A 27,576-nucleotide genomic window follows, 5' to 3' on the forward strand; every position below is an offset into this window, starting at 1 on the left:
CATCTCAACCATTTCCCAACGGTCCAATGTTTATACACTGGAATGCAAGCAAAATGGGCCTGATAATTATCGACATAACTGTGAATCTGATGATTTTAGACTGTACAGTTAAACACATTGTTCTTTATTCACAGCCCATGATAAGATGCAGACTCACATGTATAAAAGACAATAAAAATGCTCCCAGATTTAAAGGTACAATAAACATAAACATATTTATTTCAAGGTTGCTTAAAAAACATGACCACATCCTTGGTTATATTTCAAATGTGGTTCTCCTTTGAAACACCATCCACATGCAAACACTCTGACACACTGTAAAGCAGAATGGGTTAACCCTAACTGTAATTTTCCCCTTATGACTCATACCTTTTTTCCCTCGTCTTTTTGTGAGCACATGATAAAAGAATGCATGGAATGCCAGTGAGCGGGGCGCCAGCAATGTTTCCAGTAGCACTGACCGATGAGAACTGCGAGGAGGAAGGTGGGGTTGAGCCTAGAGACTGGGCTTTCTTTACTGTGTTTGGGGAAATTACTGCTTTTTTCCATATAAAGTAGTACATTCCACAGCCTGACTGGCAAACTAAACCTCCTCTCACTTTGTAAAGAGACAGGATTAAAGACATTAGGAAAGAGACATAAAAACTGAAGAGGGGAAACACATCCCCAAATCCAGGACGTATACATCACTTGAAAGTATGCAGTTACAGGAAAAGTCTATGAATCAGACCAGTAAAAGCATCAAGCTGTATGACATCATTTCTTCAAGTGCATATAGAGGTCACATTCTGAAACAAAACATGAGCTCTATTAGAATTTTGAATGATAAAAAATGTAGAAAAGAATGCTTTACTGAACATATTATTTTATGTGTGATTTTTAAATTGATATTATGGAAAGAAACAGCATTGCAATATTCTTAGTCAATTTGTCTATTAGTTAGTGGTCTGTTAAAACCCAAAACAAAAGATGTTGCAGGGTGAAAATGAGTCTGAGATCAAATGGAGGAACACAAACAAAGGTCTCCATTTCATAAACAGCTTTAGGGTAGGTCAGCCTTTTATCCTATGTGAAGTTCAGGGTGATGAATCCAAGGTTCCCCCTCTGGTAATGCATGCCATTCAGTCTTGGTCATAGATGGCAGTTCATTCAGATTCTCTAAAAGAAGATTAAATTGAATTTTACATTCCGTGCAGATAAAATTCAAATCGCATATTTGCCATTATTTGATCTTTTCAAATTCACCATGTGGAAAATGTGTTTTCTTGCAAAAAGGTAATCTTTCACCATTGCCTCAGTCTTCATTCAATCTAGTGCAGCATTTTAGACTTTTTTATGTAAAGTAAATTATATAGTTCCCACATGTTTCGGCTCAGGCAGCCTTGCACTGAAAACAGTTAATTTTTTAATAAGCTTTTTGCCTGAATATATACTGAATATACTGCTGCCATGATATATTGTGTCTACCTATATCTAATTATTAAAAATAAATATTTATTTAACCTTCACGCTGTGTTGAATTCATTTTCCTGAAAAAGCTAGTCAGTGTTATTCATAAAACTTATGTTCTCTAGGTTTAGCTTTAGTATGTTGTACACAATGCATTATATTAGTATGCATTATTTAGTATATTGTAAATGCATTATTTTACTCTTATATTTGCAGTTTTAATGTATAATAAAATTCTGTGCCTTCACATCAGGAAAAACTAAACAAAGCAAAAAACAAAATAAAGAAATTGCTGAACTAATGCCTACTCTTTTTTTTTTTTCTAGCCCTACTGGGTTAACCTTCTCCGAACCTCTCGGCACAGCAACAAAGCCTTAAACGACAGTAAAAAAAGAAATGCAGGCAGAGCACTCAGCGCTTCTTTCTTTGTTACATTGGAGTGCTGCACCACCTTTACTCATAGCTTGAGGTCGGATTCATCCTGAAACAGCTCTGAAAGTTGAAAGAATTAAAATAAGTCAAAGTGCTCATTCCGCTGGAGATTCTGAGATGCTATTAGAACAGTCACTCAGGTTCATTCTTCTCTTGACACATAATGAATAACAGTAGCCAAAAACAAACCCATAATTTGCTAATGTGTTGGGACCTCATAGTAAGCTTGACTGGGCAGCTATGCAGTAATGATGCTTTTTCCCTCTCTTTTTCGTGTGCATGGAGACGTGAAGCTTCACAACATCGGAACAATATGGACATAGATGATGTTTGTTTCTGGCCTGGTAAAGTCAAAGAGAGGATCATTTCATCAAGTTTGATTCACTTCACCCGTCCTTCTAAAATACATTCAAATGTGCCATCAGTCAAAGACTTTTGCTTCACAGAGACCAGAAAGTCTCCTCAATTTATTTAGTTATTTCTCTGATAGTATAACCTTATAATAACCATCACAAAAAAAAAGAACTATAATAAAAGCTATTTGTACATCACACATTTTTGTTTCTGTGTTACACTCTAATGTACTTTTATGATAGGCAGTCAATATATCTCAGGTCTTTTAAGGCACTCCATAACATCACAAACCTTCATAAACTCGCTGAATTGCTGTGGCAATAACATTTTTATTCAGCTTGTATACTGTTGTAATATACATCCTTTGCTATTTATAATGAAAAGTCGTGTTGCTTGTCACATTTCAGAAGACAGAATTCCCTGTTTTGTGGATGGTGTATTGTCAAAGTGATATAATTAGATATGTTCTCTTTAACAAAGCGCCAGAGGCAGCTCTGTGCCCCTCTATTTTCTTTAGCTAATCAACCTTATTTGTCTTCTCAGAATTTGCTTTTGCTGCTTAAAAACCAGTCTCTATTCAAATATTTGGGCTCTTTCTATCAATCAACCAAGGTTGTGAAGTTGTTAGTCTTTAATCCCATAAAGCCTTTTGTAGCATATTGTCACCTTGGAATTATAAGGTTCTATCTGCATTCTGAGCAGTTTTGAGATATTGAGCTTCAAAGTTTCTGCATTCGATATAGTGATGTGGGATATGGGGAACAAGTCTATATCAGTCCCAAAATGTACACAACGGAGTATAATTCTAAAAATGTCTTTCAGGTTGTAGCACACGTCTTTTTGCAGTAAAATCATCAATAAAGTGAATTTAAGGTTAACTTCTACTGTACAAACTCTCAGAATATCATCTTACTTTTGCAGTATAATTAACAACATCAGCACCTAGTTGCACTGTAAAAAAAAAATCCTGTTAATTTACAGTAAACAGCTGGCAGCTAAATTTTCCGGCTTTGAGCTGTAATTTTACAGTGCATGTACTGTAATATGGAATGACAGTTTATTACTGTAAAATATATTACAGTACTGAACTGTAAAAAAAATATTATGTACAGTGTAATACTGTAATTTATTGGTTGGTATTATACAGTTTTTTATGTATTAGTTTATATTAAAAATGTTTGTTATTTATGATTTAAAATTTGTATTCTAAAAAGAAAATTTCTTAAACACAAAAGATGGCCTTAAAACTTTGGACTTTTATTAAAGCCAATATATAAAATACATTTAACATTGTTTCCACTTAACAAATATGTGGACATTAAAATAATGGACAAAATACAATTCTCTGAACATGTACTGTAAAACAGCAATACTTTTTTCTGCAATGTACATGCACACTGAAGAGCAGCATACTGAAATCCTGTGAATTTAAATATGTTGTTGCAAAAAGTGCTGTCATTTCAGATTTCACATAAGAATTCAACAGCAGAACACTGCACTGACTTTGCATTAACACTCAATCGCAGAATACTGCACTGACTTCAACTGAACACTCAAATGCAGAACAATGTACTGACTTTGCATTAACACTCAATCGCAGAATACTGCACTGACTTCAACTGAACACTCAAATGCAGAACAATGTACTGACTTTGCATTAACACTCAATCGCAGAATACTGCACTGACTTCAACTGAACACTCAAATGCAGAACAATGTACTGACTTTGCATTAACACTCAACTGCAGAGCACAGCAGCGACTTCAGCTCTGAAACAGGATGTTGAACATCAGCTGTACTGGCTTTGTATTACTGCACAAAACCCCACTCAAAGTCCAAAAGATTTTTTATCAGGTTGGCTACGTGGACATTCACAGTTGCAGTCTTTTTATGGACAAGTTTCCCCGTCTTTTTGGAGATCACCTTCACCTGGCTGGCCTTTGTCCCTCTCTCTGGATTCAAACCAATGAAGCGCCTAAAAAGCAATGTAGAAATAACATATATTAGGCTTGGTAAGTCATGATGAATTTTATATAAGACTATTCGAAGAGGTTTACTCATGATAATAACCTCTGTGTATATTCATTATGAAAGAATGATCTCATTTCAGAGTCCTGACTGACACCTGTGACGGATGTAAAAAGCCACCTCGGAATCAAATGAAACTGACATATTTTTTCTCAACTGTAATGTAACTACTAATTTAATATCTTTATTATTTTACATTAAGTGCACACAACATGTGCATGAACTAACTGCATGATTTGTATTTTGGACATTTCTGCCATATGAGTGTAACAATGTGTATTGATAAAGCACTACATAAATAAAAGAGACTTGTATTAAATATGGATAATATATTTTTTCCAAACATAATATGTATGAGAACAAACATTAAATTATGGTGGTGCATGGTTTATGTTATTGACAGTTCTCTGCTTTCTGTTAAATCATTGCACAATTTATATTAAAGGGCTAATTCACTTTGAAATTAAATTTTGATATGTTTTAGCTTACCCCAAGGGCATCCAAGATGTAGGTGTCTTTGTTTCCACAGTAGTTTCAATTTGGATGTTTTTAGGTCCAGCCGTTCTTGTCTGTCAGTCATATAATGCATGCCTATGGTCACCTCATAAAAGAAAATACACAGGTTCAAATTAAACAGTCCAAATTAAACAATTCCACATCGTAAGTACACATTGATGACCTAAGACATGAAACGAGCGGTTTGTGTGAGAAAACCAACAGTATTTATATAGTTTTTTACCTCTTGAAAAACATCATATCCATGTTGAGGGCATGAGCTTCTTGGTGTGTGAGCGCGTTCGGCTTATCCGGGATGTTTTAAACAAGAAATGTTTTTTAAAAAAATATATGTTTAGGGATGTTTAAAAAGAAAAGAATTGCGTATGCTCGCGCGAGAGGCACATACAGCCAGGAGTCGCGCCGGCGCATCAACAAGCCAGTACGCGCAAATCACAAAGAAGCTCGTTCACTGCAACATGGACATTATGTTTTTCAAGAGGTAAAAAATGATATAAATACTGTTGGTTTTCTCACACAAACCGCTCGTTTCGTGTCTTAATTCATAAATGTGTACTTACGGTTTAATTTGAATCTGTGTATTTTCTTTTATGAGGTGACCATAGGCATGTATTATATGACTGACAGACAAGAACGGTTGGACCTAAAAACATCAAAATTGAAACTACTGCGGAAACAAAGACACCTACATCTTGGATGCCCTTGGGGTAAAACACATCAACATTTAATTTCAAAGTGAACTAGCCATTTAAATGACAAGCTCTTAACAGATCTGGGAAATAAGGCACAATACCAAAACAATATTTACCTTTGTACAAACTCCAGGGTCCTTGAAGCTTCTTCTTGGTACTGTAGATTAAAGATGTAGTAAGTAGAGAAAACTGCAGCTAGCCCTGTGATGATGCTTTGGTCGACACCTTCACAGATTACATGATTTTCGATGGTGATCATCCATCCTCCAATTGTGGCTTCATCACCGGCAACTGATAAAGACAACAAATTGCAGCTAAAACAGTGTCTAATATGGTCATCAGTACTTTATTCATTGTAAATTAAATACATTTTTTGCAGATCAGAAGTTGTCATGGCCTGGGATGGCTAAAACAATGTTGATGAGGTAGACTGATGTGAGAACCTTGCTTATCTGACACTTACACAGCAGTATCAGTCGTGGAGAGGCGGGGATGGTCAGAGTGCTCTCAACATCTGCTGCCGTGGCAGATATCTGCAGAACACAGACAATTGTATAAAAATTATACATGACAGAATAACAAACCCAGTAATAGCAAGTATTATGTAAATGTAAACAAACATACATCAGCACGGAGTATTAGTCCCTCTATCCCTTCATCGAAGTAGGCCATCAGCAGCTGTATTAGAGTCAACTCTCCATCTTCATCCTGGGTGACGATAGACTGCACATCTTTGTTCTTTGATTTGGTCTGCAGGTACTTCCTGATTCCCTGTCCACATTCCTTAATGGATAGGTCCAAGACACGTAACACGTTAATGTCAGTTAGTAACTCGAAGTGAATGAAGATACCTCTTTGTGTAAAAAGGTAAGGCCACTGGATTCTCATATCTTCGATGGACGGTGATGGAGCCTGATTTATGTGTCTACGCTGAAGACAGAATGTTGTTTTCATAAGGTTAATCACTTCCCCCTTCTCACCACTGCGAATACCTTCTTGTCTATAAATGGTCTCCAACTGTTGCCTCTTCTGCTCCAGTGTTTCATATGTTTCTTCTGGTGGCAGTTCAGGGTTAAATTGTGTGCATCCATAAGAATCACTTGGCCTCTGATGCTGTTGTCCAGGCACTTTTGAAGTTCGGAGTCTGTTCTTTGTCCCTGCACGGTTCATGTTCTCAATTCTTGTTTTTAATTGACAAAGCAGTGAAGTACATCCACTACCAATGATGACACCGCTTGGTGTCATATCTGCAAAACTGTTGGGGAAATGCTTAACAATGTTGCGGCAGATGATGAGACATTCATTGCGTGTGGGGTTATTCTCACATTTCCTGATTTCATCAGCTAGGATACGTATCATCTGGCGTCGCTTGTCAGGAGCAGGGCGCTTGCTGTTGGCAATAGCTGACTGCACTTCCACAGGCATTTTATCCCAAGGAATCTCAAAATTTTCATACCACTTACTGGATATGTTGGGTGATTGGCTTGCCTTGCTTAAAGTACAAGGTGTTGATGCTCGTGAAGAGCTTGAGCTTGAAGATGTGCAAGGCTGTGGACTGGAGAGTGAAGACATACTTGTATCTGTTGACTCATCTGGCAATATTTGGAGATCAAGTGTGACTTTTGTAGTTTCTGAAACACATACAATTAAAATACAATTTTTTAAAAGCTAATCCAATTTCTTACCAAGATGTAGGTTAATTTTTTTTTTTCAATATAACAATGAAAATTGAATGATAGAAAATCAATGGTTAGCATCCCTTTGACAATAAAAAGCATATACATGTAAAACAAAACAATTAATAATAATAATTATTACAAATAGAAACAAAACCTTACCAAGTTTGAATGCCTCCAAAAGTTTCCTTTGCTGTATAATAGGCAGGACATCTTTGAGATCTTCCTGTTGTACATATACGAGGTCTTCTATAGATTCCACACCTGAGCGTTCAAGTGAAGTGATGACATGTTCTCGAATCTCCTCAGTCAGACTGGGCAAAGCCCTGAGGATGATAGCCTTTATCTCGTTATGGATTGACATGTAGGAAAGGAATCTAAAATGTGGGGACAGAGTGGTGAAGAGTTACCAAAGACATGCCACAAACTGAATATTTAGGCAGTGGGTAATAATCAAGAAGCTCTGATTGACTGACACAGTAATAGGCCTCCTGCATTGGTGTAGTGCAATAACTGTTACTGTAAGGTTGACGAACAGCCTGGTATACCTCAGTGATAAAATACACAGCTGAATTGTTATGAATGATAGCCTTTTTGATTTGTCCTACTATAAGTCCGTCATCATTATGGCCTATCACCACAAACATGTTGCTCTTATAAGTTGTCCCTTTTACAGTCACACTATGACTTATAAGTGTATGAAGAGGATCAAAGTTCAGATGACCAACTGACTGTATTATCTTGGCATTGTAGTCTCCAGCAATGAATTCAGTTCCCTTCTCTACTACTACAGAGGGTGGGAACAGTGACCCAGTACTTAGAAAAGATTGTAAAAGTTGATGTCTTTCAGCAAGAGTTTTGCAGAGGTTTTTGAAGTTATGAAGCTTCCTTGCACATTGTTTGAAGTAAGTATGCTTACTTTCAAACCTTAATGTGCATAAACGGATGAGTGGCCCAAACTGAATGATAAGTTCTGGATAATGATTTAGGTAGTGATGCTTAGGCTTAAGTGGATGTTCCCCAAAACTCTGTGTTCTGGTATGCAAATATTCATCTATCAGAACTCGTAAATAGGCTACCTGACCTGTGGAAATTGCTGGTGCACAAACAAGCTCTACAATTTCTCTCAGCTGTAAGATAAGTTGCCATGCTACACTATCTTCAGGACATTTTATTTTATCACCAATTAACACTGGCAACATTCGCAGGAAACACCAATTTTGAACTGCATGTCCGGAGAGTTTTCCAGCCCCTGGGTTCACCTCAGAAGGTTTGTTGTTAGCATCATTGCCTAGATATTTAAATTGATTTATGCGCCGATTCAACTGAACATAAGTAAAGTTTTTATCTTTTGACACAAGGTGGTTGAGGTATAACACCAAATCAGTTGAGACAACGCCCTCAAAAAGGTCATGACCAAGGCAAGGAGGTAATCCGGGCTGACATACATGAAAATATGTGAGCTCATTGAAGATGGAGTCAAATTTAACACCACCACAGTCACGTGATTCTACGTTACAACTCAGATCCTCAACATGTTTCTGAAATGACTGTGGTGTGCGGTCAGGGCCCTTGGCCAGAGGGTCTGCCAGAAATGCTTCCCGATTAATCTCACAATACCTGCAAAAATATGAGCTTCTGCTAAAATTTTCAGTGAAGCCCCCAATATTGTGTGAACCCAAATTGTCACCTGAAATTGCATAAAGGGTTCCTTTGCAGAGCTGGCCATCTGGCAGTATTACTCCATTTGTCTCAAAATCCTTTAAATCTTTCACCAGAGAGCCAAACACTAGATTCTGTCCAAAATGCTTATAGTCTTGTTCTCGACATAACAGTACAAGTTGCATCTGATCAAGACTCAATCTGTTGTGTGGTAAAATGTTTGCAAGTGTCAGATACATGGCTAAAATCTTGTGCTTTTTCCTCCCTGACCCTAGGGGGTTTACTACTTCAAAGGCATCCTGATAAAGGATTATGCCAATTGAAGATGTTGTGTGCTTGAGTAGTAAGTTCTTTTTAATGTTTGTGCCATCCCACAAATCCTGAAAAATATTATCAGTCTGGACTCTAGTTTGTATTTGCTGTAGCTGGTCTCTCACTGACTCTGAGGACAAAAGGGACACAATCGTGTTTTTCACAGGAATATATTGCACAAAACATTCGTTGCCCGACTCATTTTTACCAAGACAAATGGATTCGGGCTCTACATAACTAAAGTTATTTTTGAAAAATTTTTTTCTCTTATGGTCAGATTTAAGTGCATGAGTATTACAAGCCCTGTGGAGATCCTCACTTTTCATGGTATCAATCACAGTGTTTATGTCATCTTTAGTTAGTCCAAGCAATGTCAATTTATCCACAAGTTTGGAAATTAGATGTGACTGATTTATGTCATGTATTTCCTGATAGTGTTCAATGATGGTTTGAATAGTAGAAGATGGAAGGAGCAATTTAGATTGAAGTTTCAGATAAAACAAGGCCAAATGTCTTATAAATTCTCCTTCATCTTCCTTTTCTGGGAACACATCCATTTCTTCAGGACAGAAATCGTCAGTTTGCATATCACAACTTGTATTATTACCATCACTAGTACTGGCAGGATTTGCAACTGAGTCAAGTAGACTTTCATTAGAACAATGTTTATGCTTTCTTGAGACATGTGATGTGAATGTAGACTTGACAGTAAATTTTTGGTTACATTTTCTGAATGGGCATGTAACAGTCTTACCTTCAGTAATGTGGTTTTTCAGGTGTAAGATTAGACCCCGGATATCCTCACACTTCGAGCTACAAAAGTCAACGTGACACGTTAAATCATCAGTTTTATGCAGTTTAGTCTTATTCTTTCCAAATTTATGACCATATGTGTGACACTTAAAGGCTGAAAATTTTGAAAAAACTCTTGTGCACTGAGGGAAACCGCACTTAAACGTTGCATTAGGCAAAAAACTATGCATCCGCATGTGCCTGACATGCGTAAAGGAATTGCTGCAGGTTTTATTGCAAATATTGCAGATTAACATTTTATAATGCAGTCAGCAAATATCAACGGCAAAATAACCATGCTAGTTTAACACAAGCCCTCTTTGAGCTAAAATAAACTAAACTTACGTCGAATGCAAACGTAGCTAACATGTTGCTAATTCAGTACATAATACTCAGAAAAATCGATTTGTTATTAGCAAATAATATAATAAAGGTTAGTACAGTGTAACATTGAAAATGATAAAATTGCATTTACCTCAAGCAAGGAGGGAAAACCCAGTGCGGGAATGCCGTTTATCTCGACCAGTTCAGCTTCAGCCGTTCAGTTCATAGTCGACTCGGGACAAACCTCAAAATTGTTGTGTTCTAAAACTCTTTATCCTTCGTTCTGCAATATTTACGTACACCAGGTGAAAAGATGAGGCTAGATTTGATGATCTTGCTCAGATTAGACCTGCAGGTTTCTCTTCTGAGGAGTTGTGAGCATTCGAAACAGCTTTGGACACGTGACTAGACTTAAAAAATACTGTTCTGTACCGTTGAATTAAACAGCAGTTTGCGATTAAAAGTTTTTTTTCCAAAAACGGTTTGCATTCACAGTATTCAACTGTATTTTTGAATAACAGTGCTTTACTGTTGGAAAATCTCTGTTTTTTTACAGTTTTTTTTTACAGTGTGTATATTGTTGCTCTTTTTTTTCCTCAATATGTTTACTGTATCATACTATATGGGCTATGATGTATTAAATATGAAACAAAATATAAAATACATTAATATTAAAAAGGTTCAATAAACTGATTCCTTTAACAAATTTCGTCCCACCTGATTTTGTCTTTATCTAATTAAGTACAATGTAAAAACATGCATGTACACAATAATTACGTTGTATCAAATTATTAAATGTAAGTAAACAGTAGTTAAAGACACTTAATATAAAGTGGGTTCAAAAATATATATACTGCAGATATTGATTTTTCTGACTATTATTTTATATGTCAGGCTTTACAGGGATAGTTTTGTTATGCTTTTGTGTCTCTTAGCTTAAAAGTGTCTCTTTTGGGTTGTCTTCATGCCATGTCTTGGTTTATGTCTATATATATATATATATATATATATATATATATATATATATGCATGTATGTATGTATGTATGTATATACATGCAGACATTATTTGGATTTAAGTTCCTATTTTTCTAGTCTTGTTTATGTTCATTTTAATATTTCTATTACACTAACAGTAGCTCATCTCGCCAAGAATGTCTAATTATGCTAGCATAATCCTTACAAATAATAAAACAAACTTGATAAATGTACATTATTTCTCGTCCATGAAAATGGATTTTAAAATGTTCCCATATCTCAAATGGTAAAGTATGGAACTAGCAACCAAGGTCACAGACTCAAGCCCCAGGTAACACACATTCACATACACATAAAGCAAAATGTATATCCTGAATGCATTAGTTTGCAGTTATCCCCTGCTGACAGATGTCATTACTACACCATCAAGCTATAGAGATGGCCATTCAAAAGTAATCAGTGAATAATAAAATAACGCACGCTTTTAAGAGAGAGGCCACTTTAAAATGTGTAATGATGGCAGTATATGTATGTATTTATGTATTTATTTATTTTAAATTCCGCATAATGGGTAACAGTTTACAATAAAGTTCCACTAGTTAATGTTAGTTGATGTAATGTACAAACAACGGACAATACATTTATTACAATAGTTATTCATCTTTGTTAATGTAAGTTAATGAAATTACAGTTTTTCATTGTTAGTTCATGTTAATTCACAGTGCATTAACTAATGTTTACAAGCACAACTTTTGATTTTAATAATGCATTTGTAAATGCTGATAAATTCAGCATCATGTCTTTGTATAATTCTGTCTCTTTCAGCAGTGAGATGGATTAGAGTCTTAAAAATCACATAACAAAAAATGACCCATAAAAGCATTTTCATTTGAAATACTTACAGTTGGTATCACATAATATTGTTTCAAATAAAATAACTTGAATAACACTAGTTAACTTAGATGACCACATGAAGAACATTCGTGGCCCTGGACCACAAAACCAGTCTCTGGGTTGCATTTGCAGTAATACATACAAATACATTGTATGGGTTAAAAATATTGATTTTTCTTTTATGCCAAAAATCATTAGGATTTTAAGTAAAGATCATGTTCAGTGTTTATGTTCAGACAACTTTAAAGGTGATTTTCTCAGTATTTAGATTTTTTTGCAGCCTCAGATTCCAGATTTTCAAATAGTTGTATCTCAGCCAAATATTGTCAGATCCTAACAAACCCTACATCAATGGAAAGCTTGTTTATTCAGATGATATATAAATCTCAATTTCGAAAAATTTACTCTTATGACTTGTTTTGTTGTCCAGGGTCACATTTTAAGTTGACTGCCAAATTTTGCAATTTCCAAAAAACAGAAAACATACAAGAAAAACATACTTCTATACCTTTGGGAATAGCCCAGCATGATTATTATATTTTAAGTGTGTAACATTCACAATAATATATCTAAATTTGAATTGAAACTTCCAGATTTCATTTGATTTATAACTAAAAATTCATTCATCATCTTCCCACCCTCAAACATTATTTTTTATTCTGTGGCCTTAAACAAAATAGGTGCCTGACACCGGTCCTCCTCATGTTCTCTATGTGTAGCGTGCTTGGAAAAGCAAGAGGACGTCATGCTGCTGACTGTGGCTCCCAGAAGAAGGGGTCATCCGACCTTCATGTGTGCACAGCAGGGTTCGTGATGTATTCACCACATGATGCATAAAGGTCCCCTGACATACATACACTAATTAACGTTTAACAGCAAGAAAATGAGAAACCTTGGACTTTGTGTCCATTAGTTCTGCAATCATTGTCTTTTATATTAGGATATTCATACATGTAAAGTCCATTCAGTTATAAAATATAATTCGAGCCTCAATTTCCAGTGCAATTTTTTGCACATTTTCTCCCTTTCAGGTGGGTCTCTAATGTGTTTTGATATTTTAATTTTTTTGTATAATGTCTTTGTATAAGGTTTCGAACCCTGTCGAGACGTGATGCACATGTAATAAGAGCTGCTATGGCAAGCTGTTTGCTGCGTGCCTGACCTTGCAGTGCATTTGGGCTTTGCTCATGCATAAATGCACCCTCTTACAGTCCTTTTGGACATCATTACCAAACAATACAGCTACTAGACATATTATTTGTTGGATATTACTCTGATAGATAACGCATCAACATTGTCGTTGTGGCTGCAAATAAACTAGAGCACATTAAGCAGATCTGTTTCATATCCTTTGTTGTTTTTATCATAGCACTCATTTGCTGTATTATTCTTTATTTGAACAACATAAAGCTTAATCCAATGCATCCAAATCTTTATGCACTGCCGCGGTCTTTAGGTATTCTAGGATTGAACATTTCTTGCATGCCAAGAAAGTGATATAAATTGAGAAAGTGTATGCAGGGAAAATAATAGCTGGTACTTGGAAATCTACCAAATTTTCATTTGTAAAAGTAATTACAGTTGGTACAGTGTGATATATGCTGGTGGAAGCTAATGGCATAATAAAAATGTAGAAAGCCTTTGAAGATGAGGCCAAACCATCAGACATCAATTTGGTGGTATTAAGGCACATTTCTTCTTAGTTTAACACTAAGTACTTAGAAAATAGTGTAATACAATCAAGACAAAGTGCAAAGACTTCTTGATCCAAAGTGCATCTGCTGAAGCTCATCATTATCTATTTGTCGCTGTAAACTCTTTATAGGTTTGAAAAAGAACACTTTGAGGTCATATAAACTTAAATTTAAATTTAAATTTAATTAGAATGCTAGAGAAAATTAATGATTAGATGGATGGATGACTTTACAACTACACGGACAGACTGTCAAAAAGATAGACAGATTAACAGACAGACAGACAGACAGACAGACAGATGGATATAGATTAACTGTAGAGATGGATGGATGGACGGACAGATGGATACAGATAAACAGTATCGATGGATGAATTGACAGACAGTCATAGATGGACAGATGGATGGACAGACAAATATATATACAAGTGGATAGACAGATGGACAGACAGATAGATGGATAAAGATAAACTGTAGAGATGGATGGATGGAGGAACAGATGGATAGAGATAAACAATATAGATGGATGGATTGACAGACAGTCATGGATGCAATGACGGATGGATAGACAGACAGACGGCAGACGGATAGGTAGATAGACAGACAGACAGACAGATAGATAGACACACATACAGATGGACTAGATAGATGAAGGTCGGATGACCCGTTCTTCTGGGAGCCATAGTCAGCAGCATGACGTCCTCTTGCTTTTCCAAGCACGCTACACATAGAATAGAATGGACAGACAAATATATATACAAATAACAAACATAAGACACAGAGGGATGGACAGACAGACAGACATAGATGGACAGATGGATGGACAGACAAATATATATACAGATGGACAGACAGACAGATGGACAAACCGACAGACGGACGGACGGGTGGATGGACAGACAGATAGACAGATGGATAGACAGACAGACAGACAGACAGATAGAAAGAGAGACAGACAGATAGATAGATAGATAGATAGATAGATAGATAGATAGATAGATAGATAGATAGATAGATAGAAAATCTAAAATGACACTCGTGTTTCAAACAATGGGATTTATTTACCATTGCCTTTCAGATCTAATCAACAGTTTCATGCTCCATCAGAGACTCATCTCACGGGATTCATCACCTATTGGTATTAACCTAAAACACACTTACAAATGAGTACACATACATGCATTAATTCCTGATTCATCGAGAAGGGTCTGGCTGCAGACTTGCACTTGCACTCTCAGACTTGCATTCTCAGACACTTGTGCTTCCGCTAGCGACGTCACTTGCAGTCTTCTTTATTTTTTTTATTATGTTCTATTTATTCATAACTTTTTGTTTGAATCTCTCAACATTTTACAACAGTAGCCAGGTGGTGAAGACAAGAAAAAAGAAACTAAATTACAATGTCACTTGCAATCACCACTTGCACTCTCCGCTACCTGTGACGTCACTTGCAATCAACACAAATCGTGCGTGTTGCCAATGGATATAAGACGCTGTGGTGGTGATTAAAAGATTAAATTAATTAAACGGCAAATCCGTGGCCAGAACACCAGAATATGAACGCAATGCACAATGTCTTTCGTTAAGCGTTTTCCTCCTGTAGAAAAAAACAAACACTTAATATGGCATAATGTATTAAGATACATTCAGTTCAATTAAAAGACCAAATTCGATATATAGTTATTATTTAATGTACTACAAGGCAAGCAGATGGGCAAACTTTGTCCTCCCATACAGCAAAACGCTTAATGTGGCCCAATAACAGACTAAGATGATAAAGACAATTCATTAGGCCTAGTCTATATGTCTTGTTGTTGACTCAACGAATATACAGACCAGCAATTATGAACGTGCATTATGAAATGCATTAAATGATTTTAAAAGGATCAACTCCGTACAGGCAAGCAGACGAGTACAGAACGCAGTGCGTTAAATTGGACATTTTCCTCCTATAGAAAATCATTTTAAATGAATTTTACACATAATGTATCTTAATGGACAAAGACAGCGATATAAACAGCGAGTTGTAGACAGTTTATTCTATATGCAAAAATGCTTAACGCGAAACGTTGCGTGTTGCGTTTATTCTGCTCACCTGCTTGCCTAGAGAAGCATACTGAGTTTGGCCTTCATCATCTTAGTCCATTATGCCACATTTTGCGGTATGTGAGGAAAATACTATATACATATTCATTAAAATAATGAACTGTATATTTAATTTGATATTTTAATAGCATCTTAATACATTAAGCAATGTTAAGTGTTTATGTTTTTCTACGCTTAGCGAGAGACTTTGCGCAAGCGTTCATATTCTGGCGTTTTGGCCACAGATTTGCCGGTCTTGTCTTTTTCTTGCAGGACCCTGTACATTATAGTACTAAATTAGGTTTAATCGTTCAATCACCACCACAGCGTCTTGTCTCCATTGGCAACAAACAAGATTTGTGTTGATTGCAAGTGACGTCACAGGTAGCGGCGAGTGCAAGTAGCGATTGCAAGTGACATTGTAATTTATTTTATTTTTTCTTGTCTTCACCACCTGGCTACTGTTATAAAATTTTGAGAGATTCAAACAAAAAGTAATGAAAAAAAATTCAACAAAATAAAAAATAAAGACTGCAAGTGATATCACTAGCGGAAGTGCAAGTGTCTGAGAGTGCAAGTCTGAGATGCAAGTCTGAGAGGGCAAGTGCAAGTCTGCAGCCAGAACCTCTTGGATTCATCAGCCTCAGAGTCAATGCAGTTAGGTGAGAGACCAAAAACTGTTTTATGTAGATTTGAAGCAGAATCCCACGAGAGAGATCAGAGGGAATTATGATGAAAAAGAGAGAAAGACCTAGTACAATGCTTACCACATCAACACTTCAAAAGTCGTTTCCTCCCCACCACCCTGTCTGAATTAATACAGCAAAAAGAAATAGAGATAATGTATGAAAGCATTTGAGCAGAAAAGATCATTGCCAGATCAGAGACCCTAACTGATGGACTCATCTAATTCACATATAATATGATACGATTAACAAATTTAAAGCTAACCCGAAGGGTTTTTTTTTTTTTTTTAAATCACTTATAAATTGAAAGCAATATAGTTAGAGTCAAGATCAAGTTTTAAAACTGAATTGGCGATATAACTGAAAACCATTCAAAACGTGCTGTAGCGTGATATGAAACCTGTTCTTCTGAGAACACCATTTTCTCAGTGGAAAGGGAAACATAATAAATTCTTAACAAAATTAGTGAACTAAGACCAGGAGATGATTCACTGCCCATCTGAAAAGAATAAAATGAGCGAGAGAGGTTTTAAAACAAAAATGATTTTCTCTCATAAAGGGTACATACGTCACTGTTTCTAGTGGTCTGTTTACAAGGAGGTATTTCCTATTTCTTTTATTTTGTGTGTGGCTCTTATGCACTTAAATTTGTATCTTTAGGTCTGGTTCATCCAACAGCATCGAGACATTTTCATCAGAAGTGCAGCATTAGCACTATTACAAACTTTGTGCTAAATGTCGGCCATTCAGTGAAGGTCAGACCATTAATCTCACCCTTCAGAAGAGCTACAGTGTAGATCGTTTCGCACGTGAGCACACGGCCCTAATGTATAGTGTGGCTGAGGTCCAAAAAAAAAAGAAAAATATTTCCCTTTACAGAGCTTTTATGCTTGCTATTTTATGAGGTAATCTGAAACAGTTAAGTTTTTCACCTAGTAGAATATGCATTCATTATTCATGACTGTCTAGTCAGATCCTCACCACCGTATGCATTCTATGCAATGGTGTAGAAATAATTTGAAAGTGGGGGTGGACACATTTAGACAGGGGCACAGATTCTCTCTCCAAAAGTGGGGACAGCTACAGAATTTTTTTATCTAGTAAGCTGTCTAGAAAATATAAAATATAAAGCTTTGTCTTTATTTTTTAATTCATTTGACTTTGTATCTCATAATTTTGAGTTCATTTCTCATAATTGCAGCGGCATACTTTCTTCCAAATGTCACTTTTTTTTTCACGATTGCAGATTTATGCCTCCCAGTGTGACTTTATATCTCACAATAGCAATGTTATTTTTTAATAGTTATGACTCATAACTGTAAGTCATAACTGCAGTCATACTTTATTTATTGTAATTGTGACTAATGATTTACACATTTCTATCTCACTGACTTCATATCGCACAACTGTTATTTAATTTCTCATGCTTGCAACTTATTGTAACTTTATTTCTCATGATTGAGCGTCTCACAATTGTTTCAAAATCTCTCAAAATCTTGACTTTATATCTCTTTATACCATAATTTCTACTATATGCTTTACTGCCTGTATTTATGACTTTATTTCTCACGACTGCACATTTATATCTCAGAGTGCGACTTAATATTTCACAATTTCAACTCATAATTAAAACTTCATACCTTGTTTCTTGTAATTGTGACTTTATTTCTCATGACTGCACATTTATATCTCACAGTGTGCCTTCATATCTCATAACTGCAATGTTATTTCTGACGATTTTGACTCATAATTGCAACTTCGTACTGTATTTCTTAGTTGTGACTATTAGATTTTGTCATCTCAGAAGACAACATAATAATGCTACCTAGCTGCTGAAACCCATCATGCACGCTAGGTTTTTAAAAAAGTGTTGATTATGGTTATACATAGGGATGTCCCGATCAGGTTTTTTTGCCCTCGAGTCCGAGTCCGAGTCATTTGATTTTGAGTATCTGCCGATACCGAGTCCCGATCCGATACTTCTATAATACATTAAAAAAAGAATAAAGAAGAGCGAAAAAACAGATCCAGGATCTTCAATAAATTACATTTTGAAATATATTCAAATATAAAACTATTTTAAATAGGCTAGTAAAAATATTTCAAAATTTTACTGTTTCGCTGTACTTTTGATCAAATAAATGCAGGCTTGGTGAACAGAAGAGACTTCTTTAAAAAAAAAAACATTAACAAGCTTACTGTTCAAAAACTTCTGACTGGTAGTATAGGCAATTAAAATTTTTCTCTTATTTTCTAGCTTTTAATTGGCTTAGAAATCTATAAATGCTGGACAATAACAAATAATAATTATTTGTTTATATACTACAAACACTGTTTATCACATAATAAGGCAGAATAGTTTCTATACTGTAATAAATGCTATGGCAATTAGCACTGCATTGTTCATATACTTTATTTATCACCTGCTGGAGATGACTTGAAAAACAATTTATTGTCTTGTTCGTATATTAATGTCTTCATGTTTGCATAAGTTTCTGTTATCCTGTGAAAACCACAGCGATAGCTGGACGCTTTTGTCCATATTAGGAGTTTCAGGATATGACTATCAGCGTGAGAGCGCGCTCCGGCTTCTATTATGAATGAAACACACACTGCATGAGAGTTTAGCACTCTGTGATGTTCATCTCGCTGTATTCTGGGTCCGAATGAAATATCAGGTCATGCACAGACTATCCTGTTTCTTTGAGTTTGAATCTATATTTATTCACACCATCTCTTGAAAACAAAGTGATGTCATGCCGCACGCGTTGCTGTTTCTGTGTGGAGTCAAAAGGGTCTAACTCTATGCCACCGCATAACTAAAGATGTGTTAAAAGATAATGAGAATATATATCCGAGTCCTGATTGGGAGGTAACATCCGATTCCGATCGAGTCTGAAACCACGCGATCGGGCCCGATTTCCGATCACGAGATCGGATCTGGACATCCCTAGTTATACATGTAGAATGCAGAACAGATGTAATATGCACAGTATAAGCATATTTTATGTACGTACACAAAATGACACAGCACACTCACATCTGAGAGTATCGTGTTTTTCAAGCTGGAGAATGTTTAACGATAAACATCATTAAACATTTGAACAGGAACTGAGGCAGTATTGAAGAAGATAGATCTATGAAAGTGCTGTATGATAGACCAGGCCAGTGCGCAGACACAAATAAGACTCTTCAGCCTGCATGCATGTGTAAATATTTGAACTCTACCCAGCAGATATCAGGGCCTCTGGAGAGAAAGACACTAGTTCAGGTGAGAAAGGGTTCATTCCCACACATCCCCACGGCTTGTGTATTCACGCTCTGTATATGGATTGGAGGTATAATAAGTGTATAAACAGAATGAAACCATTGGGGGTGCTGTGCAAAATGTATGTTACTGAATTACAGATATGACTGTTGTAAAAAAGGGTAAATTCTGAGGGATCATATCATAAATGTTTAACATAAATGTTTTTACCGTATGACATTTTTTTTACTTTAACCCCGGCATTTTAGTTTGCGCAGTATTTTTTGTGTGTTATACGTCTTAATTAAATTTAGATCTCTCTGCACTGCCAAATGATGTTATGTAATGCAATAACAAATAATAGATTTTGGTGCTTCTAATAATAAAGGTTTGTGCTTAAAATATTCTTAATATGCAGTTTTGCTTCTTGAGTTAAATTATTTTGCTGGATGTTTCTATAACTGGAAAAAATAACATTTTTAAGACTCAACTTAAAGGTTGACCCCAATATTTAATGAGTAGTATGACTAACGCTTAATGTAATGTATCTTGACAGTAATATACTGTGTAAAACAGCTAGGTGAATACAATCGAATGGACGTTATGACATGAGGAAGCGCTAACACTTCTGTTAATTTGTCACTCATTGTATAACATGATACTGTACCTACAGGAATGCTGATTGTTCTTGTTTGGATATAACATAACATGTTTGGATATCACAAGACATGAATAAACTGCAGCTAGTGTAAAGAATGGTCATAGGCGAGAGAACCTCCGTGTACACATGTGCATGTGCTCTCCTCCTTGTATACATATCCTTATAAGTACAATTTTAACTATTAAGTATTATTTGTGTCCCCTTCAAAAATCACTCATGTGAAACTTTGTGTTTATTGCCCCCCCCCCCCTCGCTACCTTTAGATAAATTTACATCCCTGAAAATGGGCATTTTATCAGTTCACAGTTAACCTTCCCTACATAGCAGAAAGGGAGGGGCTTACTGTGTTAAAGCTACAGCAGCGAAACATCAGCTGAGTGGAAGAACATCACTTTCTTTAAATAGAAACCAGTCAGGGATCTGCAAGAAATGGGACCCAAATTCAAATGAGCAGACAAGGGTATTCTAAATAAACAGACTAGAACAGCTGGGAGAATGAGGAGTGAACCGGTCCAAACAGCCAGGGAATCTGGATAACGCCATACAGAAAAAACAAAACAAACACCCAACCACACCACACAAAAACAATGAATATAATATAATTGATCGTAATTTTACATAACTTTTTAATATTATGCAGTAACTTAATATGGCGTACTGGCGTTACATTTTTAAATAAATAAACACTATGCAAAATGACAAAATAATTAATCAGAATACTTAACAAAATTTGCTCCTGTTCACGTTCGCAGTCTCTGCAAGATCTGGTGGGTGCCATATTGCGCCAGAAAGCCCACCTCACTCCAACTTATTGGTGGAGAGGAGAATAGAGTGATGAAGCAAATCAGCAGATACGTATAATATTAAAATATCAACAATTCAACATTAAACTGACATCATATATATAACATTAGGTCCATTTCAGCTTAGATAGGAAGTCTTTTGAATATTTGCGTACAGTATATTTTGAACATTTCTTGACATCAAAAAGTTTGAAAACGATTGGACTAAAAATATTATGCTACACTTTTGCAAAAGTTTACAAAAAAGTGACCTTTGGCAGGCTATAACTGAAGCACTGCAAATTAATATTTTCATTGTGCACTTCCGTACTCACTGCAGTAAAACCATTTGGAGGAAATGGTTGCACTGTTCAAAGGACATTTCGCTTTGCACGTTTAACATTCTGAAAACGCATATACTGCAGAAAAAGAATGGTATTCTCACAACTTTCTTTCTGGGGAAGTGTGAATCTGTGGGGGATGTGTTCATAGGGCAAATAAAGGCCAACTGCTTTTACAACCACAAAGTAGAACAATTCCTGATAACAGAATGTTGAGAGAGACAATTTCCTCCTGTTCCAGCTGACGTGCATGTGACTAAGTTTAGAGAGTGTTCTTTAACAAGAAAACAGAGTCCCTTCGTCCACTATTCCCTTTGGACCATATGAACGCTTGACATGGGTTTACTCTACCTAATACGACTTTAATATTTTAAGAGACTGTTTCCTTTGTCCTTCCTTGTTGTGTTACTGCACAGTCGAATATGTCGACATGGAAAGAGAAAGTAAGGAGAGTTGTTACAGTGGAGCCGGTGATTTTCCTCTACATGACCAGCACTTTCATCTTAACACCTGCATATCAACAGATGATTATCACAAAGGTAAGAGAGCTGCTACTGTTGTGATTTAAAACAGGAAAAGTAAAGAGAGAGAGAGAGTGAAAGGCAGAGACATTAATCAAGTCAGTCCGGCGAGTCAGAGTTTTGTTCTTTGAACTGGAAAACAGGTCAGCAGGGTCCAGTTTTAGTACACAAAACGGAAATGCCGGAAGCAGAGCCACGGGGGCTGGGAGAATAGCAGTGGAGCTCGAGATGTACTCAAAACCCAAAACTACAGCAGGCATTAATCAAGCCGAACTGGCCATGACAGTCCCAGAGCAAAACAACAGGCGTTGTGATCACTCATGCACCAGATTAAACAATCGTTGACAGTTATTAGTCTGTATTCTGTTGCTGAACTTAACATTGGCTATGCTTGAGAAACTTCAGTATCTTTGTTTCAACCTTGTGCAATAACATGGAATTTTACTCTCATGAGCTTCACTGCTGACATTGAATAAAAAAAAAAAAAGAAATCTTCAAAGCTGACCTAAGACACAATACCCGACTACCGTTTGATAACATTTGCTCTAACTAGAAAATGACTGCTAAATGTCAAGATGTCCATGTGTTCTGCCATGTGACATGCAACATCAAAATCTTAATAATTAAATAGAATATTAAATAGAATAATTAAATTAAAGTATAATTTAAAATAATGGGAAGACTGCATGGGAAATTTATGCATTTAAAATTTCTGCTCCAATAGCAAAGAAGAAAGAAATAAAGAAAGGCTTTCAGTAATTTATTATATTATATTATATTATATTATATTATATTATATTATATTATATTATATTATATTATATTATATTATATTATATTATATTATATTATATTATATTATATTATATTTGAAATAATTGTGAGACTACATGGAATATTTGTAGGACAACTTTCAAAATTCATTAATTTTCAATTATAAAACAAACAAGTGAAGGCAAAAAGATGATAAATAAATTGCAAATAAATCCATCCTGGCTAATACCCTGATCACATTTTCTATTTAATTTTTAATTATTTTTTTAAAAGTAAAAGTACATATCTACTTAAATCTAATATAATTATGTACGTCATTTTAGGCTGAGGTTTTACTGTAGCATTTTAATATTCTTTTAGAATAAAATCCTTTTTTTTTTTTATTATTATTTTTTTTTTTTACTGTTTAAATAGATTTACATCCTGTTGAATTTTAAACAGAGAGGACTTGAGAGTTTAAATAAATATATATTTTTTTCAGTTCTTTGTAAAACATTTTTTTTTACATTAATAATAATTTTTGTCTAATAATAGAATAATAAATGTCTAAAAATAAATACAAATCATCAATGTAAAATGGAAAATGCAGGAAAAATAATATATATATATATATATATATATATATATATATTTATATACATTTCTAATATAAATAATACAGTGAATATATGCATGTGCTTAAAGGGTTAGTTCATCCAAAAATGAAAATTCTAAAAAATTCTAACTGACCCTCTGATGTCACATGGACTACTTTGATGATGTTTTATTACCTTTCTGGACATGGACAGTAGACCATTCACACAGTTTCAATGGAGGGACAGAAATCTAAAATATCTTAAACTCTCGGACTAAATCTAAAATATCTTAAACTGTGTTCCGAAGATGAACGGAGGTCTCACGGGTTTGGAACAACATGAGGGTGAGTCATTAATGACATAATTTTAATATTTGGGTGAACTAACCCCTTAAGGTTGACGCTTTCCAAAACATGCAGCAGTTTTTACAGTAGTTCCTGCATTTTATTTTCCTGAACGAGTCTCCTTGCTTTCCTCTCTCCTTTAAATTCTCTTACCCTTCCAATGAACTCTGCGGCTCCACACATCACAGCTTTCAGAAATATGTGGATGAATATATCATATGAATGAGCATAACTCTACGCAGTGAAAACTGTTCAAAGATTAAAGAGGGTCCAATCATTTATTGCAAAGTGCTCATTTACGACACTCTTAATGGCCTCGATTCCTGCCATTTACTCCTTGATATCATCATATTTGTGAGGTGGCAGCTCGTGAGCTTCCCCAAGGCTTGTTCTTACAATAACTGAGGGCGTCCCCCAGCGCGATGACTTACTGCTCGGGTTGTGCATCATTCCCATAATGCCTTAGAGCATTATTACTGACATTAAATAAAAAAAACTAGAGAAATTAAAAATTTAGAGAAATATAAAATCTTCAAAGCTGACCTATAAGACACAATACCCGACTATCGTTTGATAACATTTCCACTAACTAGAAAAGGACTGTTAAATGTCAAGATGTCAGTGTGTCTAGTTTTGTCTAAAGTGTTAAGCCTCACCTTAAAAATACCAGTGACCTAACCGTCTAACATTTTATAAGACCAGCTTTTGCTGTTTTCTCATATACATGTTATGAACAATCATGTTCCCTTATCTATGTAATCATATGAGCAGGAGTGCTATTGACCATGAACCCTTTTCACATTTCCAGGTTCTTAGAAACAGAAGTCATCATAATTGCTCCAATAACAAAATACATGATAATGTTTCTAGGACTTTACTAAGGTGGGGGAAAAATTATTATAAATAACTAGACCCGTTTTCTGTAATTTAATGCCAATGTTATAAACCTCCAATGCTTTTTTTTTTTTTTTTTTTTTTGTCATACAGGACATTTTTGTATTGGCTTATGAAAATCACAATACTGTACATTCCAGTCCCCCAGAAATTAGTATCCCAATGATTAAAATTAAATTGTTAGCATTAGCAATGTCTTCCCTGTGTAGTCATAGTAACAATCAAACAACTAGACTCGTTAAAAACGACTCACAAACTGAAGAGTTTAAATCAGTCTGATGAATCATTTACTGAACGAACTCAGTCTGACCACTTACTGAGCTACAAATATTAGCCTACTGCATCTTGACATTATTTTTGAAGGACTGTATCATTACTAGCAAATCTGCAAAAATTATTTTTGTACTTGTAAGTAATATTTCAACAAAATACTTTACAGCTATGGAATAAAATGAAGAGACCACTTGAAAATTCTCAGTTTATATTTATAGTTCTATTGATGTGTTGAATATGTGAATTATGTGTAAAATGAAATTTTTGTTGTATTCAGTAAAGTTCAGACATGTTTATGTTCATTTTTAGACAACACAACACCAATGTTTTAAGTTCAGAAGTGTTAAGAAATCAATATTTGGTGGAATGACCCATTTTTTTTAAATCACAACAAATGAAAACGTGGACCAATTTTTTATTTTATGCACACACAAAAAAACGCTCTAAATTACAATATTTTTTTTTTTTAAATTTGGAAGAAATGTTAACAGACCTTTACAGAATAAAGCAAATGTGATTTTACTCAAACCCATATAAAACCCATTTTGAGATTGCATCTACACCTCCGAGGACCTCACATGACAGCAACCCTGAACCAACATACAAAACAACTAAATTTTCTTAAGTTTGAATCATTGCTGCTCATCATCATCAACATTTTTGTTTGAATACGTCATTGACTAACTGCATGATTTTGACTGTACATTTCTGCCTTGATGTAGACTCCACTGATAAACTACTCCTGAATGTAATGTAGAAACTTTCATTTAATGTGAAAAATGCTATATAAATAAATGTGAATTGATTTGATTTTTGGTGCAATAAAGTGATAAATAGAATAAATTATATAACTTCTTGTTGCATTTACTCAACAGTGCTGTGGTGCTTTATTTTGAATGTTGAAATGTATATTTGAACTTATTGTGAACTTCTTTAAATAACTTCTGTCTTTTGTAGGTGTGTCTACAATTGCTCAAGAATGCTACTATCTGCAGTAACCCTGAACACCACAAAGGAGACGAGGAGGTTCAGGCTACAGCCTCCTACATCCTGCTTCTGTTCAACGTCACCCTCAGCTTGGTCTCCATCCCTCCTGCCATAATGCTGGGCTCCTGGTCTGACCGCGCTGGCCGTCGCTGGGTCATGGCTCTCCCGTCTGTGTTGTCCCTGTTGAGTGGGGGGTTGCTCTTGGCTGTAGACTTGTTGGAAAACATCAGCGTTTACTGGACCCTGATGGCTGCTGCCCTAACAGGCCTGACAGGTGGCCATGTCTCCATTTTCCTCAGCTCATTCAGCTACCTGGCCGACCTGACCATGGGCTCCAGCTCCAGTCGCACTTTACGTATGGCAGTGGCCGAGTCCATGATCTTCGTTGGAGGCTCAGTGGGCTTCTTATTGGGTGGATTCTTGGAGCAAGAATTTGGACTCAAGGCAGCATTCGGGGCCTACATTGGCTGCCACGTCCTGGTAGTGCTTTATATTGTGCTTTGGCTCAGAGACCCTACGATGGGAAGAAATACTTGTATAGCTCCCTATGAAGAGAATACAGTTGAGCAAGGTTCTCATTCAGACAAGTCCTGGCTGTTTGTCCTAAAATACGCCAAGCTGTCTTTCAAAGCAGTGTTCAAGAGGAGGTCAGAGCAGGAGAGACTGAAATTGCTCTTTCTCATTCTCTGCACCTTCATAAATAACCTGGTGGCTGTTGGTGAGTGAAATCTCACACATAAACTGACACAAACAAAGACATATACAGTATATTCCAGTGAAAAAACAACAGCAACAACAACAACAACAACAGCAAAATTGGTGTAGAAAAACATTTCACTCAAAAATTGCTTGTTAATTTCACAATTAATTACAAAGAAGCTGGAAGTAATGCACTGAATTTAAAACGTGAAGTGTTTAAGTTAACAACCGAAACACTTTTTTTCTTGTAAAATGTATTCCAATAATCTTTGTTTTATTTGCAACTTGTATATATTCAGGTGGTTGCAACATTATTCAGCTGAATCTCAAGAAATCTCTCAAGAATGTATCAAGATCACATTTAATATATATTGAATTGCACAATTTTTTTTTAAGGAAAATCAATCTCATCTCAAAATACTGTAAAAATTGCTGTAATTTATAATGATTGTAATAATATTTATTATTATGAAATAATTAAAACCATCAATATATTTAAATATTATTGGTTATATAAATGTAATATTTTTATTCAGCATATATTATATTATGAATAATTTTGATACATGGTTAAATACTATAAATACAAATACTACCACAACTATACTTTTTCATCCAAATAAGTAGATATTAATATAATATCAAGTTCTCAACAAAGATGTATTGGAAAACCTAAATTCCATAAAATAGATTAAAAAAACGTATAAAACTTATTTAACGTATTTTTTTATTTACTATTTAAAACACTTGCATCATTTTAAAAATAATATTAGAACTATTTTAAATTATCATGCATTACATTATAAATAATATTTATTCATAAAAATGATTTAATACAAAACAATAAATACTCAAAAATTTCATGCAGACCTTAACACATTAACTTTTAGTAATAGGAGTTTAAAA

General features: G+C 35.3%; 2 protein-coding genes across 3 annotated transcripts in view; one reads left to right on the forward strand and one right to left on the reverse strand.

The window, feature by feature from the left end:
- Positions 1–3,875: 3,875 nt before the first annotated feature.
- Positions 3,876–10,526, reverse strand: LOC132111716 (uncharacterized). Of its 2 annotated transcripts, XR_009424846.1 has the most exons (8): positions 10,389–10,526; positions 9,876–9,934; positions 7,310–7,524; positions 6,096–7,102; positions 5,935–6,004; positions 5,588–5,762; positions 4,753–4,864; positions 4,077–4,210 (listed from the first exon to the last, which is right to left on the reverse strand). XR_009424846.1 is itself a non-coding variant. In XM_059519277.1 (7 exons), exons 3-7 carry the CDS (start codon positions 7,509–7,511, stop codon positions 4,045–4,047), a joined length of 1,620 nt encoding a protein of 539 aa, XP_059375260.1. In that variant the 5' UTR covers positions 7,512–7,524; positions 9,876–9,934; positions 10,389–10,526; the 3' UTR covers positions 3,876–4,044. The 2 variants fall into 2 exon arrangements, 1 of the variants encoding a protein (XP_059375260.1); XM_059519277.1 differs by lacking the exon at positions 4,753–4,864 and having other exon boundaries at positions 3,876–4,210.
- An 11,285-nt stretch (positions 10,527–21,811) lies between these two features.
- Positions 21,812–27,576, forward strand: part of zgc:174356 (uncharacterized protein LOC100137120 homolog) — a 37,799-nt gene continuing 32,034 nt past the window's right edge. The window contains exons 1-2 of the mRNA XM_059519544.1: positions 21,812–22,142; positions 25,942–26,689. Coding sequence (XP_059375527.1) covers positions 22,026–22,142; positions 25,942–26,689 — 865 coding nt within the window. The 5' untranslated portion in view covers positions 21,812–22,025. The remainder of the gene's footprint in view (positions 22,143–25,941; positions 26,690–27,576) is intronic.

Source organism: Carassius carassius, chromosome 31, assembly GCF_963082965.1.
Source record: "Carassius carassius chromosome 31, fCarCar2.1, whole genome shotgun sequence".
In the NCBI taxonomy this organism is placed as follows: domain Eukaryota; kingdom Metazoa; phylum Chordata; class Actinopteri; order Cypriniformes; family Cyprinidae; genus Carassius; species Carassius carassius.